Source organism: Halichoerus grypus, chromosome 12 (assembly GCF_964656455.1).
Source record: "Halichoerus grypus chromosome 12, mHalGry1.hap1.1, whole genome shotgun sequence".
In the NCBI taxonomy this organism is placed as follows: Eukaryota; Metazoa; Chordata; class Mammalia; order Carnivora; family Phocidae; genus Halichoerus; species Halichoerus grypus.
In genome coordinates, this window is record NC_135723.1 from 86,285,520 (window position 1) to 86,299,229 (window position 13,710).

The 13,710-nt window shown below is 55.9% G+C and overlaps 1 protein-coding gene across 2 annotated transcripts in view; it reads right to left on the bottom strand.

Moving 5' to 3' along the window:
- Nucleotides 1–13,710, bottom strand: part of PLXNA4 (plexin A4) — a 419,546-nt gene that overhangs the window by 23,413 nt on the left and 382,423 nt on the right. Inside the window, exons 25-26 of one of the 2 annotated variants that reach the window (XM_078059576.1) lie at nucleotides 9,676–9,835; nucleotides 5,154–5,342 (exon numbers count right to left, since the gene is read on the bottom strand). In XM_078059576.1, coding sequence (XP_077915702.1) covers nucleotides 5,287–5,342; nucleotides 9,676–9,835 — 216 coding nt within the window. In that variant the 3' untranslated portion in view covers nucleotides 5,154–5,286. Of the gene's footprint in view, nucleotides 1–5,153; nucleotides 5,343–9,675; nucleotides 9,836–13,710 lie in introns of those variants that run through there. The other variant, XM_078059575.1, reaches the window with a different exon arrangement.

The following is a 13,710-nucleotide window of genomic DNA, read 5'->3' on the forward strand; positions in this document are numbered from 1 at the left end:
CCAGGGCCCTTAAGTCAGAGGCTGCGTGGTGGGGGCGGTACAGAGACAGCGTGGGTGCCCAGCAGGCCGTGCTCTGCACTCCCCACGTGGGGGCTGGAGGAGAAGCAGGGAAGAGCTCTGGGTGTTACGTCCACGGGCTGGGCCCGAGGGAGACGGAAGTCTCCTCCACTGAAGTGGCTGTGGGCTTGTCAGGACTGGTTGGGGACCAGCTTTCTGGTTTAGCAGCCGCCTTGGTCCGCTTGCTGTTGGGAGTTGTAGCACAACTCAGTGGGACCTGAACAAGCCACATCGCCGGGTGGACTGAGCAGTGACAGCTGGTGACTGATTCTGGACCCCGATGTAAGGCTGCCCTGTTGCACAACTCCCTCGAAATTGTGCAGTGCGCAGCCTGTGTGGCTGTCCTCGGCAGCCTTGGTTCTGAGTCATGTCCAATAATTATGTAAGCAAGTGAAAATCAGTCTGTTTCTCTGGCCCCAACTGAAAAAAGTAGGGCAGAGTATGGCCATACTTCCCCAGGGCAGTCAAGGAATGATGGCTTGTCCTTGAGAGTACAAAAATTTGATGCTGCTAGATGCCTACTGCAGTGCTGGTCCAGCACCAGGGACATAGTAAGTACCTGAGTATTTATTAAAGGAATAATGAATAAGTGAAGGAGGGAAGGAAGGAAGGAAGGAAGGAGAATGAGTGAGTGAGTGATGGTGGCCTATTTTCCAGGCAGCATAAGAGAATTTTCTGCCTGTGTGTTGGTGTTCACAGTGGGCAGGCCAGAGTTGCAGGTGGAGGTAAACAGTGAACTGTCCTGTTAGCAACCCAGGTCAAAGGCTGTTCCGAACTCCTCAGACACACAACCAAGCACAGCCAGTGCCAGAAGGAAGGTTGTCTTAAAGTATCATCACTCATCCTTCTAATTTCATGACCAGGAAATGAAAGAAACAGGTTGGGAAGACAGATGCAGAGGTCCGCACCGCCAGGCCACCGCTCCTTCTGATAACCAGCTGACTTCTCTTCCCCGGGGCACTTACTGGGCTCCCTCTCTGGGCAGGACACTGGACAAGGTCATCTGGAGACAGTGACATAGAGGAACTCCCACACTCTAGGTGTTCCCCGGACGTGGACACGGCTCGGGGCACTGCAGTGTGGCACTCGCCACATCTGTGTGTCAGCCATGTGTCGGGATGTGGGGGAGGGTGTGAGGTGGCAGGCCTGGAGCCCTGAGCCCTAGCGGGTCCCTGCTTCCCCTCAGCTGCCTGCTTTCAGCTCTAGGAGCCCAAGAAGGCCGCCGGCAGTGTCCCTCGGGCCCCAGGAGTTTCCTTTCCATAAATCGAGTTGCACTGTTGGTGCGGACTGATGTGCAGTGAGCTCTGCAGTGGGCAGCAGGGTGCTCCGGGGCAGGCAGGAAACATGCTCTTCACTGATGCCAATGTGTGCTCACCTTTTCAGGGGCCATGAGAAGAGACCTCTGGTGGGGTACCAGCAGGCGGTGGGGGGGTAGCAACTATGGTCTTTTAGCTATTATCCCCCAAAGTTAGGAGTATTCCCCCAGGTACCAAGATGAGGATAATGAGCTGGAGTCAAGGAGGAGAACCCTTAGCCCTGCTTTAAGAGCTCTTGAGCCTGTTACCCTTATTGCCACAGAAACACTGGCTTGCCCTGAAATATGAGAAAGGTAAACAAGTGACATTCTCAGTCCTGACGGATGGAAAGCCAGAGAGGTGGGGGCCAGCTGTTGGCAGCCCCATCCCTGGGGCCTGCAGGAAAGAAGCAAGGCCATGGGGCACTTGCTGAGCTGAGCCAGGATGGAGGGGGGCGTGCGGAGTGCAGCAGGAAGGCATGGGATTCTCTGGCACCTGATAATTGGACTGGGCTAACATGGAGACTCATCCCCGAAACTCCCTCTTCTCTGCCAGGGCCCTCAGTTTGACCTGTTGGCCTGAACACACTTCCACTTCCGAGTTACACTTTCCTTCCTTTCCTGAAACCCCTCATCCAGACCAGCCATGGGCTCTGTTCTCCCCAGACTCATCATGGCATGTCTCAAGAAAACCAAAATAGTGGACATGGGCTCAGCTCTCCGGGGTGCTCTTGCTCTGCTTTGTGACCTTGTCTTGCCATGACCATGAGCCCAGGAGCTCTGCTGAGTCGTGCTAGGGCCAGGAAGGGACAAGGTCGAGGGCCAAAGCATCTGGCTTCTCCCTGTCTTGGGAGCCGTCCACCCTTCACACGGCATCACTGGTTCTGGCAATCTCATCCCTGCCCGGCAGTGAGGAACCCAAGAGCAGGCTGGACTGGTTGAAGGTCACCTTCAGATCTGAAGGACAGCGGCCTGGCGCGCTTGGCGGTCTGTGTGGCTGTTCGGTCAGCCCAGGAGGCCCCCCGAGCAAGGGCGTATCTCATTTTGTGCTCTGTGTACTGTTGCATATTCAACATATGCTTAGTTTTAATGACAGTAACGAAAATCAATAGAACCCAGCCTCCCAATCCCAAGTTCAGCACCCTTCACCAGACAGGCTCCTTCTGTCTTGCCTATAAAAACAGCACTAAAAATATCTTTTGTGTCCCCACCTTGCTATGTATGTATGAGGTGACCCTGTTAGAACAGCTGAGGGGTGAGGAGACAGCCAGGCCAAGGCCAGCGTCCTCCAGGTGAATGCCCAGCCTCCAGACAGCTTTGCCTGCCCCTGGGGCACAGAGAGAGACTGGAAACTACCTCCAGGCACCAATGATGGGGGACGCTGAGCTCAGGGATGGCCCCAGAGAATCCTGAGACAAGGCGCGCTCTGGACCAGGACATATGGGAAGAAGCATCTCCTGCGGCCACCGTGCAGAAAATCCAGATCCAGAAAATCTCAGAGCCCCATTACACACTCATTCCAACACCATCTGCCCAGCACTGATGGTGCACCAGGCCCTGTGCAGGTAGTGCATGGCACCTAATAAAACCAAAGCCCTGGTTCCTGAAGGGCTCCCTGGGTGGAGGGCTGGGAGGGAGCGTGACAAATCACGGGCCCAGCATTGGGGCTGGGTAGAGGGGAGAGTGAGCGGCGTCTGGGGAGTGGGGCAGGGATGGTTGTGGGGCTGAGGGCTGAGGGGCAAGCGGGGCGGGCGCTCTGGTCCAAAGGGGCCACTTACGTGATCCTTCAGGGGGGCCCCATGAAAGGAGAGGCCGGAGAGGCATGTGCAAGTCAGAAGTGGGTTAAGAAAGCTCTGGCAAGCCAGGCTAAGGCATCGGGGGTGAGCTGCGGGCCAGGGAGATGGGGTGGTTGAGAAGGGGGAGCTCTTGAGGGACATGGAGGTAGGGATGGCTGCCCTTGGCCAAGGCAGAGGGGACTGGGGTATAGATGTAGGGGTGGGTGTTCAGGAGGTAGACCACACAGTGCTTGGAAATTCTCTGGGAAGAGGGGATGGGAGCACCATGACATGTCCCCCAAGTTTTGAGAAGGTGGCTGAGGGATTAGCTGGAAGCCGGGGCATAGAGGACGGGGGGCTTCATCTGCAGGACAGCCCTGGAAGGAGGCCCGGGCCCCAAGCACATCCCTGGCCTGTCTCCTGGGGGGTCCCCTACTTCCCAGCAGGTGCTATGCCGAGAGGCTTCCCCTCCCTGGAGCACGAACCTGCACCAGCTCTGGCCCTTGTGGTGTGAGATGCAGGCGAGGACACATGTATGCACACGCACAGTCACACACTCATAGATGTATGCACACACATATTCACGCGTGCACTTCATTTTACCTTAAGGTGGGGACTCAAGGTTTGCAAACCCCCCCCCCCTTTCCATTCTTTCTATCAGCACATCTCGTCAGACCCATCACAGAAGCTTTGGGAAGGGCTGACCTGGACAGGCAAGGGAGGAGGGATATGCTCACCAGACTGCGTGGTCCTGCTGAGCCAACCCTCCTGATCCACGAGGGACCGTCCCAGCGGATGCCTGTACTTCCGCCCCAGGCCACCTTGCCCCCCCACCAGGGCACTGCGGGCAGGCTCTCACCAGGGGCACACGCCAACCCTGCCCAGGGCCTGCTCTACCCCACAAGGACAGGATCCTGAGCAGAGGGCTGGAGGAGGAGACATGAGGACTGCTGGACACCTGTCGACAGGTGGGAACATGCATCAGAGCGGAACGGGGAAGGGCCGTGACAGGATCAGAGCATCGCCGCCAACGAGGCTGGAAAATTGATCTGGGAGCAGGGGGGGGCATACCGTCTAAATATGTTTCCTTACAAAAGAAAAAAAAAAGTATTTTAGTTATTGTGAGAGCAAGTTCTCAAAGAGAAAATAACTGAACTTTGAAATGTGGTGCTCCAGAGAAGAAATTCCCAGGTGGGACTGTGCCGTCTGCACTCGAGGGGCCAAGTCTCAGTAAACTGGAAGGCGCGCGGCTCTGGCTGGTTGTTGCTCTTGGGGAAACTGGCGGGCAAAAGAAGGCTGGGCTCTGCTACTCCATAAAGGAGAGAGGAGCTGGAGCTTAATGGATATTCTCGAGTATGGGACACAGAGGCTCTGGGGTCCCTCCAGCAGTGTCAAAGAAGAGTGAAGCAGGCAGGTGGTGGGCACCGGGGAGGGGGAGAGGCGGCCCTGGGATTCCCACACACGGCACCAAGAGGCAGCTGTTAGCTCTGACCTCTCTCTCTCACAGCTCCTGCCCGGCAGCCCTGTGCCCTGCTCCAGGCTCCAAGCACAAAGGACAGACACACTCACAATCCAATTTGTTACACTTCCACCTTCCGGGGAGAGAGGAAGGTGAAAGAAGAAAGAGAGAGAAAAAAAAATCCCATTATCTTTATCTGTCCTTCCCATCAGGTGCAGCGGAAAATGCAAACTGGGGAGACAGCTGCTGTGAACTTTTTATATTTCCTTCGGAAGATAGTGTATCTTTTTATTGCATGCAGGAATTACTTATTTGAAAATATATATATATATATCCTTTCAGCATGACTTGAACCCTGAACGGCCAGACAGAGGGGGTGGCCGAGTTCCAGGGGCTATTGAGAGAGCATTTTGCCTTAAACCAGAGGAATCTCGGGAGGCCAAGGCTCATGGGGAGACTGTACGGGGAGGATGTGGGTGTTCTCTCCACCTTCCTGCTGTGTGACCAGGGCCCACACACTGTGCCTCTCTGAGCGGTAGATTCTCCTGCGCAGTGGAACAGACCAGCATCAGTGATGTCCTCTTTGCTGACACAGAGTCCCCTGGCTCAGAGGGAGGGGTGCCGTGCAGAGAAATGAGGAACTCGTCCTGCTCACACTGGTACCCCCATGCCTGGCACAGAGCTTGCCCCGAGGCAGGCTCTTACGATACATCGGTTGAAGAGTTTAGTGCTGCCGGGGGGTACCTAGACCCAATACCTGCAGGTGGAAAGGGACATAAACGGGTTGAGGACAGCCTCCTGTATAAAAGAGTGGGGTCCTGTCACCACTGTGCTTTGAGCGCTCCCGAGGTTGTCCCTAACCCGGTGCAGCCCCCAGTGCCTGCCCTGGGGTGCCTTTCCTTCCCTAGATTCCAACAGACTGAAATGAAAGCAGGCCTTGTGTCCTTCACTTTGGCTCCTGTGCTGGTTAATTTGATGTGTCAGCTTGGCTGGGCCTAGGCATCCAGTTATGTGCTCAGACATTTTTCCGGATGTTTCTGTGAGGTTGTTCTTAGATGAGATTAACACTTCAATCGCTAGACTTTGAGTAAAGTGAATTGCCCTCCATAATGTAGGTGGGCCTCATCCGGTGAGCTGAAGGCCTGAAGAGGAGAAAAGACTGACCTCCCCTGAGCAAGAGGGAATTCTGCCTGCAGAAAGCCTTCGGACTTGGCCTGCAACACGGGCTCCTCCTTCGGTCTCCAGCCTGCCAGCCTACCTTGCAGGTTTTGAACTTGGCTGGACCCTTTGCCAGAGACTGAATGGTTGTGTCCCACCAGAACTCCTATGTTGAAATCCTAACTCCCAACGTGAAGGGATTTGGAGGTGGTGTCTTTGTGAGATCAAAGATCATGAGGGTGGAGCCCCCCTGAACAGAATTAGTGGCTATAAGAGGGACCCCCGAGACTCCCTTGTTCCTTCTGCCAGGTGAGGACACAGGAAGAAGGCACCACTGTGAACCAGGAAGCAATCTGCACCAGACACTAAGTCTCCCAGCACCCTGATCTTGGACTTCCCAGCCTCCAGAACTGTGAGAAATTTCTGTGCAATCTATGGTATCATGCTTCAGCAGCCCAAATGGACTAAGACTCCATAATCACGTGAGCAATTCCTTAAAATAAATCTCTCTCTGCACATTCTATTGGTTCTGTTTCTCTGGAGAACCCTAATACATTCCCCATCTTGGTTGCTTAACACCTGGGAAAGTCTGGTGAAAGGGTGGATGGAGGTGGGGGTAGGGAGGGGAGAGAACTTCAGTCCAAGGAGCAATGAATAGAAGTGTCTGGAATGAGGGGCCAGGCTGGGCCGGGGGCCACAGTGATGATGAAAGGCAGGAGGAGGTGTTTGGGGCTGGATTTATTTAGGACAATTACAGGGGTGGCTTAAAATGTGTTTGCTCCCTTCTGAGCTGTTCTGGGATAAGTGTCCTTGCTTTGCCAGGAGCTAACATCAGGAGGGGGAAGGCAACCTTTGCCCAATGCTCTCAGCTAGGGGAAGGGGGAACGGAAGGAGGATGCCTGGCTCTCTTGCCCCTGTCCAAGGCATGTGGCTGAGTCCTTTCCAGGCCTATGTGCTTCATGTTCTGTCCCTTTGGCATAGATTAATTTTTGATAATAATCACACCTTACATTTGTAAACTGCTTTTAGGCTTTTAAAGCACTATCACCTACATGATGGGAAAAACTTGCCTTGCTTCTTTCTCCCCCTGGGGGCCACGAGGCTGAGTTGAATCATGTGGAAAAAGCATTTGGGTCTCGGAGGAGGCCCCATTTCCTTGTTATGCAATCTGGCTTTGGTAGAAAGAAGGCCAGAGATTTTGGGGCAGCTCCAAGCTCTGGATCTAATAGAAAAAAGGACATTCCTCAGAAGAGCACCCACCATGGGAGGCCTTTATGAGGAGTTCAGCATAGCACTCCTTCCCCAGTAGGATGGGGCCCTGAGGCTCTGACTGCGTCTTTGGCTCCCCCCCTTATCTGTCCCTGCTGTCGGAGGCCTCATCCCTCCAGGGTAGTCCCTGGGTCCTTCTCTGGGACAGGTGCCCCTGTGGTCTCTGGGGAGCTGAAACGCGGGCAGCCGTGGTGAGCAGTGCATCACGGGACACACAGCCCCTGCTGGGAGGCAGGCGGCCTCTCCCTGGCCGGAGCAGCCTGGAGCTCGAGAGCGTGCAGCCCCGCTCGGGCCCCTTCCCTTGGGGGAAGGCAGGGAGTACCCCCGCTGCTCCGAGGCTGCCCCTTCCGCTGCGAATGATTCACCACTACGGCCGTGGGGTGCTTTCCATCTTTTCAGTCACCATCTGCTGGGTGGCTTGCACCCCTAGACCTTTTAAGGGAGCAATTTTCTAAAGCTAAGAAGCAGCCCCTTCCCCTCCCAAGCTCAGGGTGTGCAGATCCCAGGCGGGGAGGGCGATCCTGAGCAGCAGATACTGGCCACGAAGTCTCCCTCCAGGAAATCAAGCAGGTGTGGTCCCTGAACGCGCTTCCAGAGGGCGCCCCCTTAGCTTGGGGTTGAGAGGACACGGAAGAACGTTGGCTCCGGCCCTATCTAAGATCCAGGAAGAGTGGAGACCACCACAGGCTGGAGTGTTCTTCACCACCATCTGCCCTTTTCTGGTAAGGAAGAGAAGGCATTCTGGTGCAAAAACTCCATCTCCGTGCTTCAGGTGGAGGCTGACGAGGCCACCTGCCGCTCTCCCTCCTGGGGAGTCACCCCATTCCCGAGCAAGAGGAGCAATGGTCCGATATGCACCTGCACACAGGAGCTCTTCCTGTGTTCTAGCACCATCTTTCCAAACCCACCTTCCCCACGAAGGTTTTTATAACGGCTCTTCCTCTTGGCCCCGCTATGCCAGCTTATCCCCCTGCCCACTGTGCAGAGAAGGACACTGAGAAGCCGAGCGTGCACACTGACATGGCTCTCACACACAGACAGAGGGACTGGGGAGCTACCTGGCCACCCCCCATGAGCTCAGCTTTCCCCGGGAAACCCATTATGGAACAACCCCCTTAGTTGTTTGGGGGTGGGGAACGCAGGAGTCTTCCTTCCTGGTAGCCCTGTCCCCTCGCACTGGTTCTGCAACAGGAGGCTTCCCCACGTCGGTCTGTGGGATCTTCCTGGCGGCAGATCACCCGCATGCAGACACGAGTGTTCCCTCCGACCCGAGTGCCCGGTGCTCTGGGATGCGCAGGTGGGCGCACTCTCCCCCCGACCCCTCCCCTGACTCTCACACAGGTCTCCTCCCTGTCCCAGACGCAGCACACGCAGGGCCGCCTCCCAGGGGAAGGAGAGCACGCGCTCGCCCAGTCTCTCTCCCCGGGCGTCAGAGCCCTGGGCGTGAGGGGCCGCCACGGGCCCAGCAAGAGGCGGGGCAGTTAAAGGGAGCAGGAAGAGTTGAGGTGGGTTAGCAGAACTTCCCGATCCTGAGTCTTCAGGCATCAGAATCTGGGGGGAAGTGGGCGGCGCAGCGGGAGGGGATGAAGATTCCCTTTGGATGTTAGAAAATAGGGTAGATGCTCATCTGTCTTGGATGGCTTAGCTGAAGGCAGCTTAGAGGCCCGATGGATGGATTAGGGGCCCCTGGAGGTCCTCCCACCCCTCCGTTGCCACAAATCTCCAGACACAAGCACATACACATCAACGCTTTCTCTCCACGCCCGGATCAACAAACAGACACATGCCGTCTCCTTACCAGCGTTCTTCTCTGAGCAGTAGTGACAGTGGCCAAGGCTAAGTGAGTGTGTGCTAGGGGCCAGGCCCTGCATCGAGAGGCTTTTACATGCCTCATCTTGTTTCTTTCTTACAATGAGGTCCACACTACTATTATCTCTGTCATAGAGGTAAAGACACTAAGGCACAGAAAAGGTAAGTAACTGGACCAAGGTCACACAGCTGGGACTTCACAGTGTCAGGACTCAAACCCAGGTGTGACGCCGAGCCACGATGCCACACGGCCTCTCTTCAGCCTGGCCCCTTTGGAGCTCGGAGCTCCCTACTAGGATTTCCCCAGGACAGTGTCTCATTAAACACTCAGGCCAACCTTAACCGGATCTAAGTACAGCTGGCCCTAAGTGGCGTGCCCTTGTTTATATAGGCTATGCGATCTATTCGTGGAACATTCGAATAAAATGTCATCCTGCTCCCCAGCAGGCTGTCCTCTCTCATTTTTCTCTCTTCTTTCTCTCCATCCTCCATCACTGACCCAGATCCCTCCTGCCTTAGGTTGTCAGCAAAAATGACACGCACAGAACAGAGGGGAAGGGAAGAGCTCGGGGGCTAACAATGGTGGTGGCGGGATCTTGGACCACACAGACTCAGCCTGAATCCCCTTCACGCAGAGAGGACACCCCCTGGCTACTCCAAAGCCCCCAGAGGTGGTGGTGCGGCCAGCCGACGGAGTCCCCTCTCTGCCTAGCGCTCACTAACAGCCATGGAGGCAGGCTTCCCTGGGCTCCTGGGAGCTGAGCATGTCTGTTCCCTGCACCCTGGCTCCAGTGGTCCGTAGAAGGTGCTTCTGACCAGTCCCAGGGCAGCCCCTGGCTGGGCAGCCTACTCACCCAGGTCCATATCTGCAGCCTTGGGCCGGTGGGAGCAGGGCACATTCTTAAAGATGGCATCCAGAATCTTCTCCTTGACCTGAGTAATGGTGTCGCAGTTGAGGATCTTCACTGGGACCTCAGGGCTGTTGGCATTGTCTGGGTTGACACAGCTCAGGACCTGGAGGAAGGGGGAACAGAGGTGTGTGGGGGAGGGTGGCAGGAACTGCGGAGTCCCAGGCGCATTCTGGACACCACTGCACGCACGCTCTCTCTCACACGCACGCCACACACACAGCACTTTCTCAGCAGCACACCCAGACCCCTGCCTACCTCTGAACCCCCACCTTCCATGTGTGTCGGTACCTCCTTCCTGTCACTCCCTCTCTCTCTCTCACACACACATGCACGCACGCACACACACACACACACAAATGTGAATCTGGCTTCTTGCTCAAGAGATTTCATAAGCTTCGATTTTTGTGAGGGTTTGGGGCCGATTGGAGGTTGCAGAATCTATAAGAAGCTTAATGTGCTCTTTAAAAATAAAAAGATGCAGGTTCAGGCCACTGGAGAGGCCTTCCCGGCACTGAACCCGCAACCTCGTGTTCGGAGAAGAGGCCACCCTGGCTCAGGGCCTCGGTGTCTCTTTTTGGAACTAGTCAGAAAAATGAAGGCTCTGCTTAAAGCACCAAGCGATATTTCTTTCCTTGAAAAAGTTCTGGGCTATTTCCCAAGGCTTCTCTTCCCTTGCTGTTCTCAGAGAGGGCTCTGTCTACATGGATGGGACTGTGTGGGATGCTGGGGGGACCACAGTAGGGCACGCCGGCTCCCACACCCTCCCTCTGCTCCTGCCACCTAAGCCCTCCACGCGCCTTCCGCCCTGATCTCTCACTGCACCACACCACCTCCCTCCCTGATCTCTCGCTGCACCCCCCACCTCCCTCCCTGATCTCTCACTGTACCCCCCTCCCTGATCTCTTGCTGCACCCCACCCCATCCCTCTGATCTCTCGCTGCATCCCCCCACCTCCCTGCCTGATCTTTCCCTGCACCCCCACCCCATCCCTCCCTGATCTCTCGCTGCCTGATCCCTCACCTCCCTGCCTGATCTCTTACTGCACCCCCACCACCTCCCTGCCTGATCTTTCCCTGCATCCCCACCCCATCCCTCCCTGGTCTCTCGCTGCACCCCCACCACCTCCCTCCCTGGTCTCTCACTGCACCACCACCTCATCCCTGCCTGATCTCTCGCTGCACGCCCCCACCTCCGATTGCAGGCCTGCAGACTCAGACGACAGTTTCCTCCCCCCACCCCCGCTCCACGTGGTGGCAATCAGAACCCTGGCCCCTGGACGCCTGCCTTTCATTAGCAGCCAGACTGCTGCGAGCTCACATGGGAACATGCTTCTTCCATTAAGCAGGAAAAAACCTCCTCAATCTACAAAACCAAACTCTCACCTTCAAAATGTCCTAAACTGAAAACAATGGTGGAAGGAACTCTGGACCGTGGGTCCCTTCTGAGTGCCCTCTCTCAGCCGATCCTTCTAAAGCTTTCTGGGACCCTTGCTGCCCCCTCCGTGGCCAAGCACAGCCTGTCACTTTGTGCTGCCCTGGGCTCAGCCTCCCCCAAGCAGCAACGCAGCCTTATCTGGGCGTCCTCCCCTGAGGGACCCTGAGGCAGAGGCTGGCCCCTGAGTACGCCCTTCTGACATTTCTTTTTTTTTTTTTTAATTTTTTTTAATTTTTTTTTTTTAAAGATTTTATTTATTTATTTGAGAGAGAGAGAATGAGAGAGAGCACATGAGAGGGGGGAGGGTCAGAGGGAGAAGCAGACTCCCTGCCGAGCAGGGAGCCTGATGCGGGACTCGATCCAGGGACTCCAGGATCATGACCTGAGCCGAAGGCAGTCGCTTAACCAACTGAGCCACCCAGGCACCCGCCCTTCTGACATTTCTACTTGCCTCAGGGGTTCATGGTGGCCCTAGCAGAACCCCACGGGATGCTTCAGGGCATTCGGAGAAGAAGCGGTAGCCGGTAGCCATTCTGAGGGACAGGGTTTCCTGGCCACTGGCCAAACCACAGCTCCACCCAGAACGTCCCTTCCCCACTCCCATTCCTGTGCCCCTTGGTTAGTTTCTGAGCAAACTGCCTGGTGTTTGTTTTGTCTTTTTTGTTTTTTTCTGCTAGCTCAGTGCTTCTCAAGTTTTAATGTGAATAGAATCACTCAGGGGTTTTTGTTCGCTTCGAGCACCCAGCACCTCACAGGCTCCCGGGGAGCACCCACTAGCAGGCTCCTGGGTGATGCCAGTAAGCGCTCCCAGCAGCAGGCCCCAGAACAGGGGAGCTCCAGTTCTAGTGTCAAGCCGATTAATCACACAACTGAAGGGCTCCTAGCTATAAAGTGATGCGGCCCTGAGCCTCTCAGCACCCTTCTCCGTTCGGGTATCCCTCCGGCCCAGGACAACCACAGCATCAGTGGGCCCACACTGTCCAGGGCTCCTCTAGCTTTCCCTTTCTTTCTTTCCCTCCTCACCAGCCAGGGGCTGCTCACCTTCTGCCTGTTGAGGTCCTTTCCTCAGGCCTGAGGTGGCCTTACATCTCCCTGCAGCCCTTTCTTCCCTGGGCAAAACAATCGCAATTTCTTCCTCCTCCCCTCGAGATGTCTCTTTCCCCAGGCTCTCCACCTGATGGCTGTGCTCTCCCGACCCACCCCACGTTCCTTACAGGGACCCTAAGTCCCATCATCTGAAAGCAGCCTGGCCTCTGGAGTCAAGGCTGCTGCCCATCTGGGGACAGCGCCTCATCTCAGCTCACTGTGCTGGATTTGGTCCTGAGGAACGGGGATGGGATGGGAAAGGAAGGGGTGGGGGGAGACCAGGCACGAGACTTTCAGTGGTACTTCTAGCTCATTAAAAATCTATTCCGGTCTCTATTTTGGGAAGATTCCTCACCCCACCCCCACCCCCACCCTTTCTCATTTTAATCAGAGCCTCTAACTGTCTCCTCCGGAGCAGAACGTGACTGTAAGGAAGCAAGGTCCCCAGTCACAGCTGCTCCTCTGAAGCCTCCTCAGGGGAGCCCACTGGGACCCCCCAGCCCGCTGAAGACGGAGGGGGAAAGGTGCCTCACGCCCCATCATTCCCAGCCAGGAGGGACCGTCTCCCTGCTCTCCTTGGGGTCTGGGATTACCCTGGGCTCACTGTTCCTGCCCGGCTCAGCCCTGCTCTGCCCTGTCCCGGCCCTGCCTGTGTGGGTCTCATCTCCCCATAAGCACATTTATTTTATTTTATTTTATTTTTTTAGAGAGGGAGAGGGGAGGGGCAGAGAGAGAGAGAGAGAATCTTAAGCAGGCTCCACGCCCAGTGCAGAGCCCAACATGGGGCTCCATCTCACGACCCTGAGGTCCCGACCTGAGTCGCGATCAAGAGTTCGATGCTTAACTGACTGAGCTGCCCAGGCGCCCCTCCCCATAAGTGCATTTAAATCCCATCTGTTTTCTCTCCACACACACCCCCATCTCTGTCTCCACCCATGCTTCACCCCAAACACCTGCTATCTTATTTTCTACCTCCTTCTTTCACATCCTCTCCCCTTTCCTAGCGGAGGCCTGGTGGGAAATCACACATCCGTCCAAAAGGGCCAAGAGTGAGGGTGAGCGCCCTGGCCTGGAAGGACAGTGACAGCCAGCAGACAGGCAGACAGGCACGGGAAAGTGGTGGCAGGGCCTCCGTGAGCAGCACTGGGCACTTACTCTGTGCTCCCTGCCTCGCACGCCTTGCCCCAGTCCATCCTCCAGACAACTCTGGGAGGCATGCACTATTATTTATCCCCGTGTAAATAAGTTCTAGTGTTATCCTCCGTTTTTTCAGATAAAGACACCCCAGCTCGGAGAGATTTGAGGGACCTGCCCCAAATCACCCAGCTGCTCAGAAGCCGAGTCAGGGCTCCAATCCAGACCTCATGCTCCTCCGTGCGGAGCTCGGCTGCCTCCTAGGGTGAGAGCTGCTATCAGAGAGGGGGTCTAACCTTGACAGAGGGAATCCCCATGTTCCCT